General features: G+C 53.5%; 1 protein-coding gene across 2 annotated transcripts; it reads left to right on the top strand.

The window, feature by feature from the left end:
- Positions 1-4685: 4685 nt before the first annotated feature.
- On the top strand, positions 4686-18246 carry KRT77 (keratin 77). Of its 2 annotated transcripts, XM_038577742.1 has the most exons (10): positions 4687-5380; positions 10289-10503; positions 12006-12066; positions 12569-12664; positions 13636-13800; positions 14660-14785; positions 14871-15091; positions 15438-15472; positions 16720-16826; positions 16872-18246. In XM_038577742.1, the coding sequence occupies exons 1-10, from the start codon at positions 4802-4804 to the stop codon at positions 17022-17024; spliced, it is 1758 nt and encodes a 585-aa protein (XP_038433670.1). In that variant the 5' UTR covers positions 4687-4801; the 3' UTR covers positions 17025-18246. The 2 variants fall into 2 exon arrangements, with proteins under 2 accessions (XP_038433669.1, XP_038433670.1); XM_038577741.1 differs by having other exon boundaries at positions 4686-5380; positions 16720-18246.
- Positions 18247-18546: the final 300 nt, after the last annotated feature.

Here is an 18546-nt window from a genome sequence, read left to right as displayed (position 1 = left end):
AGGTGAGGTGGGGCTCCCCTATGTCCCTGTCCCCAGGCTGCAGGAGCACGGAGGCTGTGGGAATTCTTCAAAGGCTCATGTTCTTCTTGGATTGGGAGGGAGGGTTCCCAAACTCTGGTTCTCTGCACCCCCAATTTCCCCTGTAACCTTGACTAAGTCCTTGCTGTCTTTGCAGCCATTTCCTTCTTGTAAAATGAAGGCTCTGGCTGGCGGCCTCTGTCGCCCATCCGGGTCTGACATTCCCATGTAGGGGGAAGAGTGATCTGAGGACGCGGAGGCCAAGGCCAGGAGCTTCCATCCAGTCCAGGACACTGCGTGCCTGCCTTTGCTCCCTGTCCCGTCATTGCCTTCCTGTGCTGTCCAGGGGGTTCCAAATCCCATTTTAGGGAGATTAAGGGCCTGGGTACCTGCACTCCTTCCTGGCAGGGCTGGTGCCTCCCTTTCTCGGTCCCCACACCCCTGCTGTACTTCTGTGCTGTTGCTGATACCCGCCTCCAGGCCTGGGAGCTGCAGGCTGAGACGGGGAGCAGATCTGCAGGGGCTGCTCCTGCCAGTCACACCAGCAGATCCTCCTGGACCCTGCCTCCCGCTGCTGCCCGAGACTGTGATCGGGTGGCTGATAAGTGCCCTGGGCCTCACCCTCTTGGCAGCCCTGGGTTTCAGTTCCTGGGAGTCAAACAGGGCAAGGTGAAGCCCTCAACTGACTTGCCCCTCCTTTAAGGAGAGCGCTGGGGGCAGGTGGGCAGAGCGTGGAGGGGACGACAGGGCACCTCTTCCACCAGAGACCCCACCTCTTCTGCAATACACGGGGGTTCTGGAGTGGGGGTGCTTGCCGTCCAAATCTCCATGCCAGCACTTTCATCTGCGTGTTCTTGAGCAAGTTACTAGATCTCTCCAAGTCTCCTTTACCCCACCTGTAAAATGTGGGTTATTATAAGAAGGACTTCCTCATAAGGCTGATTTTTGGGTTGAGACTCTGCACGTTTTAGACCTAGCAGCGCGGCCGGCTGAAAGCGCCCCATTAGCAGTTAACCATTAGGATGATGGTCAGTATTATTCTTTGGTTCTGAATAGACTCTCAAGAGGCCATTTCATTGGTTCTACTGCTTCCTCCAAGCCAGTGATCCCCAAACTGCTCATTAAAACCCTCTGGGACCTTGAAAAAATTCCAGAGCCCAGACTACACTCCAGACTGGTGAAATCCTGGTCTAGGGTGAGGGGACCTGGGGGAGGCACAGGCAACAGTGGTGGTTGAAGCTCTGCAGGGGAACCCCAACGTGTAACAAGTTCAGCCACCACTGCTCTTTGTCATCCAACCAACTGGTTGAGGGGTGTCCTTTAGGGATAGCAATTTGTTATAATTTAATAATTCCCCATATTCAGCGCAAGGGTAAATATAAACCCTGGTGAGCTTCCTATTTATTTAGTTGGTGGGAGAGACGCATGTGAAAGGGTTAATTATGTGCAATCTTCACGACAGGGGTTGAAAGTGAGTGGTGCAAGAGAGCACTGTTGCGGGTGAGAGAGGGGAGGGCTCACAGGCTCTGGGGTGTTCAGGGAGGGCTGCATGATGAACCCTCCCTGCATGACTCTTTGGAATTTCCAACATGCTCTTCTATGTTTGATCTTAGCTGCTTATTATAATCACCCTGTGAATCTGGTATTATTATTATTATTATTATTATTATTATTATTATTATTTACAGACCAGGGAAGTAAAGTTCAAGGAGTTAAGAATTTGTCCAAGTCATGGGGCTGGGAAGGGTGGAGCCAGGATTCAAAGCTGAACCCAAGGATCTTTTCCCCACACCCCTGCTCCTTCCTGCCTGGGACTTACCATCCCTTCTTCATATCCCCTCTGTTATCTCTACATCTTCTATCTGCCTCTACCTGACCCAGAATCCTTGCCTTCAGGTACCCCTCTTACATGGACCCATCCCCAATCCCTAGTTCCACTCTCCTTTCCTTCCTTTGACTCCCCTGGTCTTCTCCTTATGTCTCCCATGGCCAGGGGCTGAGCCTTGGCTTCCCTCTCCTACCGAGAGCCCCCATGGGGGCGGGGTGGGGGTTAGGTCAGGACTAGGGCTGTGTAGACCTAATTCTGAGATGCCAGAACTAGGGTGGCAACTGTCCTTACTTACCTGGGACTAACCTGGTTCATGCACTAAAAGTCCAGGCAAAGTGGAACCCGTGGTCATTTTACCAGGATCCGAGAGTAACTACGTCTATGCTTGTTTAGTGTATTACAGTGTTCTGTGCTTTTTCACATGCCTTATAGCATCGAGAAGTTTCCTTGAGAAAGAATCGCTCTGATTCCTTTAAGGACCTGAGGCTCTGGAGTTAGAGAGTTGCCTAAGGTCACAGGCTAGTAGAAGCAGGGCTGGAAGCTGAAACCAGTTTCTGTGACTGAATTCCAGGCTCACTCTCTGTCTCACAAGGTCTCCTGGAGACGGTCACTGAAACAGTTGCCGAGCAGGTAAGGTGTGGAGGCCCGAAGCTGCCCACAGAGCCCCTCCCAGCCTACGGGGCCTTCTCCTCACTGAGGCTCCCCGACACCTCTCTTGTTCTTTCCCACCACCTGCCTTGCCCACCTCTGCGGTTGTTGGTAGCTGTGGTTTCAGCTCCAACTTTTGCAAAAATATTTACTTATTGCATAAATACAAAGGACAAGGACATTTAAAATACTAGGGAAAAACCCCCTCCTGTAATCCTTAATAAGTTGATGCAGTTTTTTGCTACTTTTTAAGCCTCCCTTCTGTGCATTCTTAATTTTCGTGAGTTCATAGGCCAGACACCCATGTATTTAGCTTTCTTCATTTAATGTTGTATCATAAGTGCCTTCACCAATGCTTTATCTTCTCCTTGAAGATAACTTTAAATAACTGAATCTGGGCAGGCAAGCATTTACCATTTTTCTTTTTTTTTAATAAATTCATATTTTATTGGTGTTCAATTTGTCAACATATAGAATAACACCCAGTGCTCATCCCCTCAAGTGCCCCCCTCAGTGCCCGTCACCCAGTCACCCCCACCCCCCGCCCACCTCCCCTTCCATCACCCCTAGTTCGTTTCCCAGAGTTAGGAGTCTTTCATGTTCTGTCTCCCTTTCTGATAGTTCCCACTTATTTTTTCTCTTTTCCCCTTTATTCCCTTTCACTATTTTTTATATTCCCCAAATGAATGAAACCATATAATGTTTGTCCTTCTCCGATTGACTTACTTCACTCAGCATAATACCCTCCAGTACCATCCATGTTGAAGCAAATGGTGCATTTACCATTTTTCTAAGTCTGGACATTTAAGGCTATTTCCCCCACATTTTAAAATAATAATAATGATAATTATTATTATATAATATTAATTATTATTATTATTAAGTTTTGGGTGAAAGCCACAATCTGTTTGAGTCCAGAGGGAAACACATTTTTGTTGGCTGATGCTGATGTGCATCGAATAAGCTTCATTCCATGCTTGCTGGCGGTGCTTTCCAGAATGTGGGTCCATACACCTGTGCTGGTCCATGGGCACTTTGTTACAGGTTTGAGAAGAGATAAATACAGAATTTGAGAATAACCATTTGGAAACGTAATTAATTTTTTCCCTTTTAACAAGAGAACAATTTTATATCTATTGAATCAAAAAATAAAAATTGAGGCTTGTGTATTGTATATCTTTAAAAAAATCTCCTTTTAAGGGAAATTTTAAAAACTTTTATTTTACAGGCATCCCAGGTGGCTCAGCGGTTTAACGCCACCTTCAGCCCAGGGCCCTGATCCTGGAGACCCAGGATCGAGCCCCACGTCGGGCTCCCTGCATGGAGCCTGCTTCTCCCTCTGCCTGTGTCTCTGCCCCTCTCTCTCTCTCTCTCTGTGTCTCTCATGAATAAATAAGCAAAATCTTAAAAAAAAATTTTATTTTACAAAAACATTGGTCTAAAATACATTGGAAATTAAAAAAAAAAGATTTTACGATAGTTTGCCTTTTGGTCTAGAAGACTATGTTCAGTCCCGGTGGAAGCCCAATGCATCTGAAACCACAGCTCTTCAGTGACACAGGTCCTCATCTGCTTTGTAGAGGAGGAGCCCGAGGCACATAGAGCAGCACAAGATGCACCCAGCAAAATGTGAACAGTTTTGGGCTGAGTCCCCCAGCTTTCACTTGCACTCAATGACCACAATATCATATTTTCATGTGATTAAAAGTTGGGGTGCACATAGTGGTGATAAATAGTAACAGGGCGAAGAAGCAGGGGGAGGGGAGCCCAGAACAAAACTTTCATCCGACCAGGGTAATTCTATGGCAGTAGATGTCTCCACCTGTGTCCCAGCTGTGAGCACAAGGCAGCTAGACAACCCCTAGCGTCGCCCCAGATCTCCTGGTCACACCCCTAGACAAACATCTCAATGGTGGAGTTTCTTAGGAAGGTATCAGCTATATCAGCTAATGATTTGGGGGAAACTGTATAGGAGTTTCCAGCAGCTCGGTCCTGAGAGATCACTGCACTCTGATCTCTAAGCGGCAAGAGATGAATGATAAATGATCAAGTTGGGGAAGTTTATCTACAGTACAATTTCTGCAACTCATAGGTGTGAGACTTTAAACAGATGCTGCTGGCAGGCCAACTAAACATAAATATTCCCCTCCCAGGATTCGGAAAGTGCCCAGCCCAGCCAGCACATGTATATATAGGGACTGAGCCAGATCTCTTGTCAAAGGAGTCCTAGCTCTTTCCCTCCTGGGTCTCTGCCTCCTTCCAGCTGGGACTTTTCTTTTGGCTACTTCTCTGGATGCTCTAGCAACCATGAGCCGCCAATTTAGCTCTCGGTCAGCATTTAGCTCTAGGAGCAGGCGGTTTTACAGCACTGGCTCCTCTGCAGGCTCTGGTGGTGGGAGTCGGGCTGTGGGGTCTGTGTGTCAGGTCTGGGGCAGGTGTGGTGGTGGTGGTGGTGGTGGTGGTGGTGGTGGTGGTGGTGGGTATGGGAGCCACGCCAGGGGGTTTGGTTCTAGGAGCCTCTACAACCTGGGAGGCAATAAAAGCATCTCCATTAGCTTAGTGGGGAGAAGTGCTAGTGGTTTCTGCCAGGGTGGGGGAGCAGGAGGGAAATTTGGAGGCGGGGGCAGAAGTTTTGGGGGCGGTGGCTTTGGAGGCGGTGGCTATGGAGGAGGTGGCTTTGGAGGAGGTGGTTTTGGGGGTAGCAGTTTTGGGCTTGGGGGCTTTGGTCCTTCCTGTCCCCCAGGGGGCATCCAAGAGGTGACTATTAACCAGAGCCTCCTAGAGCCACTTCACCTGGAGGTGGACCCTGAAATTCAGAGAGTCAAGACACAGGAGCGGGAGCAGATCATGGTCCTCAACAACAAGTTTGCCTCCTTCATTGACAAGGTGAGTACCTCAAGGCAGGTGGGTCTCTGGCCCCCGATCAAATACCCGAGAGGGCCTTGTGCTTTGCCACCTCTTACCACCTGGTGCTGTCTCAGTCTGGGGCTGACAATCACCTCCACAAGTATGTGTTCTGGGGCCTTGAGAAAGCATTCATCTCATTAGGCTTCAGTTTGACTTATTGAGGGGATTTATTTTTATCTTTTCCTTTTGGCAGGAAACCAGGTAAGAAATGTGAAAATACCCCACAGAAAAAAAAATACATGGTGTAGTGACTTCATTTTCATTTATCATTATTCACTTTTCATCTACCCACTCATCCATCCATCCATCCATCTACCCATTCGTCCATCCACCCATCTACCCACTTATGCATCCACCCATCTACCCACTCATCCATCCATCCATCCATCCATCCATCCATCCATCCATCCATCCATCCGACAAACATTTAATAAGCATCTACTATATGTCAGATAGAGTGCCAGGTATGACAGGGTGACTAGAACACAAGTCCTGTCCTCAAGGAGCCACGGCACAGCCTAGGCGAATGCCCTGAGCGTATCACTGAGGGCTAAAGTGAATTGCATACTCAGTAGGATTCTATTAGAGTTCCTTGTTTTAGTTCATTCAAGGCCAAGAATGGACCAGATGGGGACATTGTAGCCGCTCTCCCTAGTTCCCTAATTAAACCTCAGATTAGAGCCAGTCCAGAGCCAAATCAGCAAGCAGAGGCTTCTAGATGGTAAAGAACTATGGTAAAGACCTTCCTCCAGCATTTCCTTTCGTCCAGAGGTGGAGGCACAGTAGCCCCTGTAGGCTTCCCAGGAAGTTCTTTGCTCTTAGGGATGTAGTAGGAAGCACCCTGGGGCATAAAGGCCCTTGGATACTAAGTGACCATCCTTCAGACCCACAGGAATTCAGTGTTGAGGCCAGATCTTGACCTGTGGTCTAACAGCAGATCAATCAGGGCTGGAACCCACCACCGGGCTGTATACCCAGTCTCTGAGGTATACAGAGAGGACAGAGTGTGTGAGCCGGAGGAGGAGGGATAAGAGTGTTGAGGCCAAAAGAGAGCCAAACAGGAGTTCAATAGAGCAAAGTGCTTCTGGCTACTTCTGATCACCTTGGATGGGAAATTTGGCTGAACATCATCATACCTCAGGCATTGGCAGGGGCTGGGAGGGCTTCACTGGAGCAAGGGGGTGGCAGGTGAAAGAGACTCCACTGGAGGCCAAGACTTAGCTTAAGGAGGAGCTGAGAGACAGGAGGGCTTGAGGTCAGTGAAATGGCCAAGGGCTATTGACAGCCAATCTCCCGGGACTCACTTGATTGTGGTTCTGCCATTAATATCAGACATTTGTTGCATCTAATGGCATGGCCTGTGGGCAGAGGCCAAGCTGCAGGAGACTGTGGCAACCTGTCCCTCCCCAAGAGGATGGCTTGTCATGACCATGAGGAAAAAGCCCTCATCCAGGAGGACTCTGGCCTGGCTGGAAGGGAGAAGGCTTCTACTGCAGTGGATTCTGACTCTAGTTTCTGATCTGGTTTTCTGCTTTCACCCTCAACCCCATATAGTCCATTCTCAGAACCACACGAGAGCCATCCTTAAAAAACATCACATCACTTCTCTGTTTGAATCTTCCATTGGCTGCTCATCTCATTTGGAATAAAAGCCAAGATTCTAAAAGGCCCTGTGTGATTTGGCCTCTGCCCCACAGCTGCTGCTCACCCCTGGCTTGCATTTGTGAGAATTAGGCAACATTGCCACCACTGGGTGGAATAGCTCTCAAGCTGCAAGGTTTAGTGAACAGACAGAGCTGGGGTTTAGCTCCCTAGGGTACAGTCTGTCTGCAGTGACCCTACACTCCCCCCGGGGCCTCCTGTCCTGTTTCTCTCTTGCTTATCAGCACACTATTGCATCCTTGCGTCCTCCAGCACCCCATGCCTGCCTTAGGGCCTTTGCTCTTGCCAATCCCTCTGCTTTGAATTCCTCCTTCCCAAGAATGGTCTGGCTTGCTCCCTCATCTCCTTCAGATCTTCTCTGATGCCGCTATCTTATGAGGCCTTCTCTGATCTTCCTTTTTGAACTAGCACCCCCACATCAACATCCATATCCACCAACCCTGTATTACTTCTCTCCATTGTCCTTAAGGCCATTTGACACACACTATATATTTTACATGTCTCCGAGTGTAGAGTATCCAGGCCACTCACCCCCCGGCACAGGGCATTCAAGCTCAGCTGACAAAGCCAGGAAGGTGTCCCCATGGGAAGAGATAGACCCCATCCCTTTCCTTCCTGAGGTCCCTTTTCCTTGTCTTTGGTTCTACAAAGTCCTTTGCATCCATTTCTACTAAGTGTCCAAGCCCGATACCTCAATTTGTTGTTCACCATGTATTAACTGAGTAATTATCATGTGCAGGGACCATTCTAGGTGTTGGGGATTCAATTATGAACAACACAGACAAAATCCCTGCTTTCCAGGAGTTTCCATTGTATTCAGAGAGATAGCTGTCTACACTCCGAGGCAATTCCAAATTCCTTCGCGTTAGTCCACGATACTTATGAACTGCCTTCTCTATGCTGGGCACTGTGTGTCCATGGGTCTGAGCACCTTGTGTCCACAGGAGAATGAAGCCGACATGGCTCTGCCTTCTTGAGGCTCCCCCCAGGAGCGGACGGATGTGCTCAAACAGCACCAAGTGACAACAAATCACACTAGATGCTCCAGGGCAAGGACCTCGGGCTATGAAGGCAAGATACCAGGGAGATGGTGCCACTTTAGTTGAGATGGAAAAGGGAAATAGGGCTTAGCCAGGCAAAAAAGTTGGGAAGATCTGGGCTGCTGGAGGAGCAGGAGGTCCTGGGGGCTGAAGGGTCATGAGCAAGAGAGAGAGGGGCCGAGGAAGGGTGTGCTTTTCCCAGTAAGGTGAGCTCAGCATGATGCTAAGTTTCATCTGTGCTGATGGGACACAGCCCAGGAGTGTTTGGGGGCCCAGGAAAAAAAATCACAAACAGCTTTCAGTGATTTTTCTAGAGATTAAATCCCATTGAATTTCCCTGGCACTCCCTGCAGCCAGTCTCTGCCTTTGCAGTTTGGGTGGCCTGACAAGAACCAAGGTTTCTTTTGCCGACGTGCTCTGAGGTGCCGTGTGCGTGGGGGGACAGGTGCTCTGGTTAACCTGCCCCTCATTGTTCGACGTGGCAATTCCTCGTGGGCCCATGAGATCTTTTTCCTTCAGTTCCCACAGCAGTGAGCACAGAGCTGAGACCCCGTGTCCATTTGATGTGTCCACCTTCTGGCAGTGTCGCCAGAGCAAAACTCAGCCAGGCGGAAGGGTTTCCCATGGGAGTGTTCCAAGCTGAGATAACCTGTGAGGGCTGCCGGCCTTAGCTCTTGCTTTGATGAAGTGAACGAAAAATGAGCCATGGGGAATAGTGTTCACCGGGCGCATCTCCCAGCCTAGAGTCAGAATCCCAAGGAGGTTAATAAGGGCTGGCCCCTTGGCAGGGCAGTCCTAGGGCCACGGGTTTGGGGCAGCCTCCTTGGTGCCACATTGTAGGGGAATGTCTTCAGGTCTGTTCGGACTGCACAAAGTATTGGGTTTGTCCCCATACACAAGTCCCAGGAGGATCCTGGAGTGTGTGTGTGTGTGTGTGTGTGTGTGTGTGTCTGCACCTGAGCAAAGCATAGAGGCCTCCTTTATCTTCACCTAAGGCATGGGAAGGGAGGCTCCATCCGAGGGCAACCTGCAGAGGGAAGGTAACGGTTGATCATGATCATGCACTTGGTCTGCACAGCCAGCCAGCCAGCTCTCTGGACCCTGTTCCTGACCTTTGTGCCCAGTTTCAGGAGAAGAGAGAGTGAGGCTATAGGATGATGTCCTCCCTCCATTTTCTGTGTCATTGAATGTTAATGAAGGGAATAGCAACGTGAGTATTTCCCAAACACTGGACATCCCCGAAGTCCTTTCTTTGGGGGCATGGGCAGGCATCATATAACATTTTTAAGAACTGGGAACAGGGGCACCGGGGTGGCTCAGTTGGTTAAGCATCTGACTTCGGCTCAGGTCATGATCTCAGGGTCCTAGGATTGAGCCCCACTTCGGGGTCCTAGCTCAGCAGGGAGTCTGCTTCTCCCGCTCCCTCTGCTTGCTGCTCTGCCTACCTGTGCTCTCTCTCTTTAATAAATAAATAAAATCTCCTCTCCCTTTGCACCCCCATCCTCTCTGTCTCTCAAATGAATAAATAAAATCTTAAAAAATAATAAAAAGTGGGAACATTTATTTTTAAAATGCTGAGTCAGCATTTAAGTGAGGCGGGGGGGGGGGGGGGGAACCTTCCTGAAACACACACTGGCAGGCAGCGGAGGTGGTGGCGCCCGCAGGACGGGGCCACCCAGGCTGGTTTGCTCTGAAATCAGTTTAATATTCTAAGTCAAATACCTTCTTCCCTCTTATTTTCTCCTCTCCTCCATCAGATAAAGCATTTCAGCCACAAAGAGAAATAAGCCTTGGATGTGTGAGTGTTTCAGATGCTCTGCATCGCCATTGCCTCACGTTGGCACGGATAAGCTGAGTGTGGGAGAGACAGCTCTGTGGTGTATGTGGCTGTAAATGAAGGAGAGAGGGCACCTCACTGGAGGTGGTTTGCCTTCAAATCCAGAGTTAGCTTAGTAAATTAGGGGTGATTTTAGACAAGTTGACCTTACAGCCCTTGGTCAACCATCAGAAACCACATCGTGTTCTGTGTGTCCTGGTCCCACAGAAAGGGAAGCTCTCTGATCCCCAGAGGGGCCACCTCAATTCTCTGGGCCCAGATATGCTGTGTGGTTGCCCATCTTCCTACCCATGGGGGTGCTTCTGGGATCCACAGCCGGGGGCGAACTTGGAAGTCTCTTGCTCGTAGGTGCGATTCCTGGAGCAGCAGAACCAGGTGCTGCAAACAAAGTGGGAGCTGCTGCAACAAGTAAACACCTCTACTCGGACCAATAACCTGGAGCCCGTCTTGGAGAACTACATCAGTGAGCTGCGGAGGCAGGTGGATTTTCTCAACGCCGAGCAAATGCGCCAGAACACAGACGTCAAGAACATGCAGGATGTCGTGGAGGACTACAAGAGCAAGTGAGGCCCCGGGCAGGGCAAAGGGGTCGGGGAGAAGCACGGCAGGGAAACGCTTGAGGGGAAGACGTTCTGCTCCAGTGTTCACTGGGAGGGGTGCCCAGGGTCCCCCGGTGCAACCGCGGGGGGCACCGTCTTGCATGTGGCAGCTCTGCTAGGATGGTGGGGCCAGTCAGCTGTCAACTATAGTAGGTGGAGAAGGGCAGACTGTCCTCACGATGCTGGAGCCAGAGGAGCCAAGTTCCAGAGGGTTTTGCCACTTTCTAGCCGCTTGCAAGCCCGTCTTTCTAAGCCTTTAGTTTTCACCTTAGTAGAGTGGGGATGGCAGGCACCCTCCCTCCCTGTTGGGTTGCTTGACTGGCAGATCCGGGCTTTGAGACTTCGGGGTGCAGCAGGCTAGTTGGGCAGGCCTAGAATCGGACTAGAGTGTTTGCATTCTGGTAGGCTTCCGCGGGATGCTGATGCCGGTGGCCGGGGGACCGCACTTTGAGAACCGCTTGTTTAGATGACATCCCGCTTAATGAGTTTCCAGCCTGTGCCTGCAAATACTAAGCACTAGCTGTTGTTCATCGTAGGGGTGGGGATGGCAAGACTCGTCTAATTCCAGATCGGCTGCTCCTGAACCGTGCCGGCAGCTGAGCGGCTTCTCCCTCCACCGGCTAGGGGTACAGGGCGCTACTCTTGCCATCACTCTGTCGAACCAGAGAGTCAAGAGTGTGTGACTCGAGAAAGGGAAAGATGAAATTCTTTCAATCACCAGAAGGTGTTGGAGGGCGAAATTGTAGGTGACCTTTTTCTTCTCTAAAGCAATTTAGGCGGATGCCTGGCTGGCTCAGAGGTTGAGTGTCAGCCTCCAGCTCAGGGCGTGATCCCGGGGTCCTGGGATCGAGTCCCACATCGGGCTCCCCACAGGGAGCCTACTCCTCCCTCTGCCTGTGTCTCCACCTCTCTCTGTGTGTCTCTCAGAAATAAATAAATACAATCTTAAAAAAAATAAAGCAATTTAGTAGGGGCACCCGGGTGGCTTAGTTGGTTAAGCATCTGCCTTCGGCTCAGGTCAGGATCCCAGGTCCTGGGATGGAGCCCTGCGTGGGGCTCCCTGCCCAATGGGGAGCCTGCTTCTCCCTCTGCCTTTCCCCCTGCTCCTGCTCATTTTCTCTCTCTTAAATTAAAAACAAACAAACCAACAATTTAGTATAAGTGGCTATTTATGTTCTCAATTGTTAAAAATGAGTGCAACGAATTTACAAAGGTAAAACATCAAAAGAGAAATGGACCTTTTGGGAGTGTCCGATGTGGCTCTGCATTTTCCACGTTGGGTTGTTGTACCTCTATTGACCTGGGAGGCCAGCAGCTGGCTCCAGCGGCTGGTTTGTGGGAGTGGCAGGCCCTGGCAGGGGAGAGCCAAAGTCGGGGACATTCCAAGCCTCCTGCTGTGGGGAGAAATCCCAAGGACCCAAGCTCAGCCTCTGCAGCCCACCTGTGCTTCTTACCTCCCCCCACAGGTACGAGGAAGAAATCAACCGGAGGGCCAACACTGAAAATGACTTTGTCGTCCTGAAGAAGGTGAAGGGTGGGGGTGGTCCCAGGGGGACTGTGGGGCCCAGGGGCTGAGCAGAGTGAGCAACTCCTGGGGGATGCTGTGTGACCAAGGGGTGGACAGGTGGCCGCTGGCAGCAGCTTGTGGAGGGTGTGGCCCGAATGCTGGGCCCTTGCCCTGGAGGGGTTAAGGCTGAAAGCGACGTTGAATCTTGAGGCTTCCTTGCGTGCTTCTCTCTCCACAGTCCCGAATATGAAGTTCAATCAACTGATGCCTTTTGAGTGTCAATTATGTGCAGCCTTGGGGGCCCGAGGAGGGATGCGGGGTGCTGTGTGTCACTGATTGGGTTGAGGGGCTTGGTGTCACATTTCCTTCTGGCCAGGAAAGCCAGGGTTTTTGCAGGTCCCTCACTTGAGTGAGATGAGGAAATAAACCCAGAGAGGCTTTGCCACTTGCCCAGGTCTCCCAGTGAGCTGGTGGCAGGCGATGCCTAGGCAGTAAATCAGACTGTTTCTGCTTGCTGTTCAGGACGTGGATGCTGCTTACATGAGCAAGGTAGACCTGGAGTCCAAGGTGAATGTTCTGTTCGGGGAGATCAATTTCCTGAAATATTTATTTGAGACGGTGAGTTCAGTCCTCGCGAGAAACATTTCTCTTTCCTCACGGGTCACAAGGGGTATGGGCGGCTGGAGGGGGAGGCCTGCAACCCAGCATGACCCACTAGGGACTCCGCTCCTCAGTCATCTCAACTCTGTGGGACTGGGGACAGCCTCCCCACCCCCGGTGCTCGGATTCCTGTGTGCGGGTGCTCGAGGTGGGAGGCAGAGAGAGTCCTGAGGGAGGAGAAGAGGGAGCAGCCCTTGATTCTACCTGGAAATGAGGTTAATCCCCGGGACATACAGGGATAAAACCGACCAGAATTCTTCATCAGTGCTGGGAAGGGCTGGGGCTATTGGGGAATCCTCTAGGACAGGACAGTGTGGATCCTAGAGAGAAGGAGGATGAGGCCTGCCGTGGTGAGGGATAATATGCTCCTACCACCCCTGGCCCTGCCCCACTATCGTTCATGTCCACCCTGGGCCAGATGCTGTGCTAGGAGCTTTGCCACGTCTTGGTTTCCATTCTGGAGTTGAGAGAGCTGAGAAACTCAGTCACTAGCTCGGTCACTCAGCTAGTCAGTGGTAGAGCTCAGGCTCGAGAGTAAGTGAGCGGCTGCACAAGGAGAGTCCTATCCTTGCCCTGAGAGCTCATGTATTTCTCAAGGAGCAAGTCTGCCTGTCAGAGGGCCCAACCCAAGACGGCGGCCAAGCCAAGTAAGGCCTGGAGAGAGGGCACAGGGGAGGCATAACGGGCAGGTGGTGCCTACAGGGGCTCTGAATTCATGCTCCTTTCTTCTCCCCAGAGACTGGGTCTGGGGGCCTTTACCTTTAGTTAAGGTACTTCTTGGGGTGCAACAACTATTCAAAGGACCCTCCCCAAGACTTGCATCTGGCCCAGGCTTCTGGCTTCCTCAGAGAGACTTGAGGGGACGGTAGGGGGAAACTGAGGCCCCAGGAGAAGAGTGGAGGGAGTCACCCTGTGGTGACACCTTACAGGAACTGTCCCAGATGCAAACCCACATCAGCGACACCAATGTCATCTTGTCTATGGACAATAACCGCTTCCTGGACCTGGACAGCATCATCGATGCGGTGAGAACCCAGTATGAGCTGATCGCACAGAAGAGCAAGGACGAGGCCGAGGCACTGTACCAGACTAAGGTGAGCACCGCTGCTCCTCCACCTAGACTCGGTACCCCAGACCACACGCCCCCAGAACTTCCATCATCTTTCTCTTACTTTGGAAGATCTATCTATCAATCATCTATCACCTATCTAGCATCACTGTAGTTAAGGGTCAAAGGTCAGTCCCTACATCAGGAACGTCTAGCCTTGAGACGTGCTTTCTCAGCTCCACTCCTGGCTGGCCTCCGTCCCGCTGCCCTGCAGGCAGGCCTTCTGAGTGCGTGGATTTCCGCCTCCGACCGGGGAGGCAGATGGTCAACAGTGAAAGCATCAGAAGGCAGAGCTTCCCTTGAGCCCCCCCCCCCCCCCCGTGCTTCCTCCAGAGCCCTGCCCGTGGCTCCTACTGCCGGGCCCGTGTACATACAGAAATGACAGAGACAGGAGAATGGGAGTAATCACGGGGCATGCTGAGGGCCTCTGGGGAAACGAGGTCCTGGCTGCTAGGGAAACCATCCTGGAAAAGGGTGGAAGGGATGTGGTGTGGTGGCAAAAGTGAAGGGGTCCCGGTGTGGGTACGGCCAGGCGTAAGGCTTAGGTGACAGAACAGGCAGGTCGCAAAGGGCGGCCAGGAGCAGCTGCGTCTGTCTGGGATGCGGGTCTGGCCCAGAGGCTGGTGAGAGGAGGGAGGCTTGACCAGGACCAGTGTGTGTGTGTGTGTGTGTGTGTGTGTGTGTGTGTGTGTGGTGTCGCAGCTCAGATGAGGCGGGTTCGGTAGGGGAGCGAGGTGTATTCAGGTATCACAGCCCCAGTGGGGGCAGGGGGACCCCTGGGAACCGTCCCCGCGAGGGCCTGGCGGTGAGCAGCGGGCTGACGGCCACGCTGCCTGCGACCACAGTACCAGGAGCTGCAGGTGTCAGCGGGCAGGCACGGAGACGAGCTGAAGAACAGCAAGTTGGAGATCACGGAGCTCAACCGCACCATCCAGAGGCTGCAGGCAGAGATCAGCAGCGTGAGGAAGCAGGTGAGAAGGGCGCCCCGGCTGCGCCCACACGCCGCCCCACGGCCGGGGGATGGGGCTCCCGGACCTCAAGCCCGTCTCCGCGCAGATCGAGCAGATGCACGTGGCCATCTCGGACGCGGAGGAGAGAGGAGAGCAGGCCCTTCAGGATGCGCGGCAGAAGCTTGGGGACCTGGAGGACGCCCTGCACCAGGCCAAGGAGGAGCTGGCCCGGCTGCTGCGCGACTACCAGGCGCTGCTGGGGGCCAAGCTGTCGCTGGATGTGGAGATCGCCACCTACCGCAAGCTGCTGGAGGGCGAGGAGAGCAGGTGGGGGGCGCTCCGGGGGCCCAGCGCCGGCGGCAGCAGGAGCAGCGGGGCTACTCGGAGAGAAAACAATTTTCCTTTTCTGCGACGACTGGTGGCCCAGGCTGAGAATGTCCCTGTGCCCCAACCTAAGCCACGGCAGCCAGTGCCAAAAGGCTTCGGAAAAGTGCTTAAAACCCCGTGTCGCCCCACACTCCCTGACGGCTCGGCCTGTGCCCCCAGCTTTCCCTAAAGGTTGGAGGCAGTTTTCACTTCATGCGAGTATCTCTGCTCCTCGCGTCTCCAGGCTGTTAAGTGCCTTCCCTCTGCCTTTGTGGGTCTGGCTGATGCGTGTGCTTTGGTTTTACAGGATGTCAGGGGAGCTGCAGAGCCACGTGAGCATCTGTAAGTCGCAGGGTCCAGACCCTGGGTTGTGGGGGGCTGGCAGGAGGCGGGGCCCGGGAGGCTTGGCCAGAGGGACCGCAGTCAGCATTTTAGGTTCCAGGCCTGCACGATGACCCCCAGTGAGCAAACTGACCACAAAAGCCCAGAGAAATGCACTGAAATCAATTATTATGATTTTAGCTCTTATTTATCTTAATTTTTATGAGACCTGCGAATCAGTAGCAGCTTAGAACTCGTAAGGGTTTATGGATCATGAAAACGGGTCCTGACATTACTTTGTCCTATGGAGACTGCTTGGAAAATGGGAATCCTTTCCTCCAAAGTGTCTTTTTGCAAGTCTGATACGATGCTGCGGGGATGGTGAGGTGGTGGGAGGGATGGGGGGTGGGAGGAGGGGGTCTAAGGATGCAGGAGGCAGCGGGACTGAGGCCAATTGCAGGGGGCGCAGGTGGGGCCTTGCTCTCCTACCCAGGCTCGGGCTGCCCTCTCCCCCCAGCGGTGCACAGCAGCCAGACACCTGCCCTCTCCCCCCAGCGGTGCACAGCAGCCAGACACCAGCCCTCTCCCCCAGCTGTGCACAGCAGCCACACCACCTGCCCTCTCCCCGCAGCTGTGCACGGCAGCCAGACACCGCCCTCTCCCCGCAGCTGTGCACAGCAGCCAGACACCCGCCCTCTCCCTGCAGCTGTGCACAGCAGCCACACCACCTGCCCTCTCCCTCAGCTGTGCACAGCAGCCAGACACCTGCCCTCTCCCCCAGCTGTGCACGGCAGCCAGACACCTGCCCTCTCCCCCAGCTGTGCACGGCAGCCAGACACCTGCCCTCTCCCCCAGCTGTGCACGGCAGCCAGACACCTGCCCTCTCCCCCAGCTGTGCACAGCAGCCAGACACCTGCCCTCTCCCCGCAGCTGTGCACAGCAGCCAGACACCCGCCCTCTCCCCGCAGCTGTGCACAGCAGCCAGACACCCGCCCTCTCCCCGCAGCTGTGCACGGCAGCCAGACACCTGCCCTCTCCCCCAGCTGTGCACGGCAGCCAGACACCGCCCTCTCCCCGCAGCTGTGCACAGCAGCCAGACACCCGCCCTCTCCCCGCAGCTGTGCACAGCAGCCAGACACCCGCCCTCTCCCCGCAGCTGTGCACGGCAGCCAGACACCTGCCCTCTCCCCCAGCTGTGCACGGCAGCCAGACACCGCCCTCTCCCCGCAGCTGTGCACAGCAGCCAGACACCCGCCCTCTCCCCGCAGCTGTGCACAGCAGCCAGACGACCGTCAGCGGCAGTGGCGGCGGCGGCGGCGGCGGCGGCGGGGGCCGAGGCTCCGGAGGCTACGGGGGCGGCTCCGGAGGCGGTTCAGGCGGCGGCTCCCGCGGGGGCAGCGGAGGTTACGCAGCCGGCGGCGGCGGCGGCTCCCGCGGGGGCGGCGGAGGAGGTTACGCGGGCGGAGGGGGCTACGGAGGGAGCGGCCGGGGCAGCAGCAAGTACGGCGGCTCCTCCCGCGTGCAGATCGTCCAGACCTCCACCAACACCTCCCACAGGCGAATCCTGGAGTAGAGGGACCCCCCTCCTGTCCCCCCCCCCGCGCCCTCCCTGAGCCCCCCTCCCCTTTCCCTCCTGGGTGTCCGCAGCTTTGCCCACACAGTCCAAGCTGAGGGGGGGGGAGCAGGTGCATAACCCCCACCAGCAGCTCTGTCTTCCCAGGGCGCAGGGTCACAGCCAGACCACTCCTCTGGGCCCGCTCCTGCCCCTGGGGACACCCCGGGGCCCAGTTTAGCGATGGAGAGAAAAGCCTGTAGAGTATCTAGAAAGCAGATGGCCGGGAGTAAATGTTAAGGACACCAGATTTCTCACCCCCAGGCTCCCTTTCTTGCACCTGGGCTGCCCTATGGACAACAATCCATCCCGTAGGGAACCAACAGTGAGGCCTTGGGCCCAGTAGCTTGGCGAGAGGAGTCCCTGTGCCGTGGACCCGTTCCTGCTGTTGGTCTGTTAGCCTCACACTTTCTTGCCAATGGATCCTATGGATTTGCTGTCCTCGTCAGACACCTCTGAGTCATGGTCGTGATTCTGATTCTCTGTCTTAAGAAGCATTGTCCTCTGGGTTAGCAGAGTATTTCAGAGTGTGAGCGGCCTTGTCCACCGGGAGGACTAATTATCCGTGAATAGAGGAGTCAGCGGGCAAGCCATCGAGTTCTGGTGTCTCCTGTGCCTCCTCCACTCTTTGGCAGCCTGGACCTTCCTGGACTCTGCTCCATAATGGCCCTCCTGAGAATTGTCCAGGTGTCTGAGCTCGTGCAGCCCGGCACTGTCGTGTCCAGGTATCGATCGGGCCCTGAAGTGTTGGAGGATCAGGCGTGGGTCTCGGGAGGGCTCAATCCTGACCAGTCCGGAAGCTGCCTGTTATTTGTAAGGAAGCTTAGTGCCCTTTCCTGACTCCCTCTGCCTCGTGTTCTCAGTGACTGAGCACTTCCTGCAAGTCTGACCCTTTGTTTCGGGCCTCACACAAGGCGCTGGAGACGTGCTGGAGGGGACAGGAAGGGGAAGCCGTCTGCCAAGGAGCAGGCCTTGAGAGGGGGAAGGTGGCCTTGCTTCTAAGATGGAGAGTCCCCTTCGCTTGCTTGCTAAATCCTAACACAACCTCCAAGTCCATGATTCTCTTGGGGTATCCGGATGGGCTCCACAGTGCTGTGACTTCATCATTTCCTGGTTGAAGGTTGTACCTTGAAAGGCTTGACATTTCTGGTGTTTCTACAATAAAATTTTCTGTGATCTCAGACTGCGGTGTGGTCAGATAAGTGATTTCCTCTTAAATTTCTGCAGGTCTCTGAAATTATTCACATCTGGGAAGTAAAGTTCATTATTTTTATTAATTTGTATTGCATAAGCGACACCTGATCTTAAAGGACCTTGCAGACATAATCTTACTAGTGTTGAAAGTGGTGACCATTCCGAGGTCAGTTTACACATTTGTTCAGCAGACATTCAGTTAGCTCCTGCTGTGTGCCAGGCGGTGGCCTCGGCCCTGGGAATACCGTGTTGAATGAACATGTTTTTTTGAATCATAAGGTGCTCACAA

Source organism: Canis lupus, chromosome 27 (assembly GCF_011100685.1).
Source record: "Canis lupus familiaris isolate Mischka breed German Shepherd chromosome 27, alternate assembly UU_Cfam_GSD_1.0, whole genome shotgun sequence".
Lineage (NCBI taxonomy): Eukaryota > Metazoa > Chordata > Mammalia > Carnivora > Canidae > Canis > Canis lupus.
The sequence above is the reverse complement of the archived record's forward strand: the minus strand, read 5'-3'. Positions and strand labels throughout refer to the sequence as shown.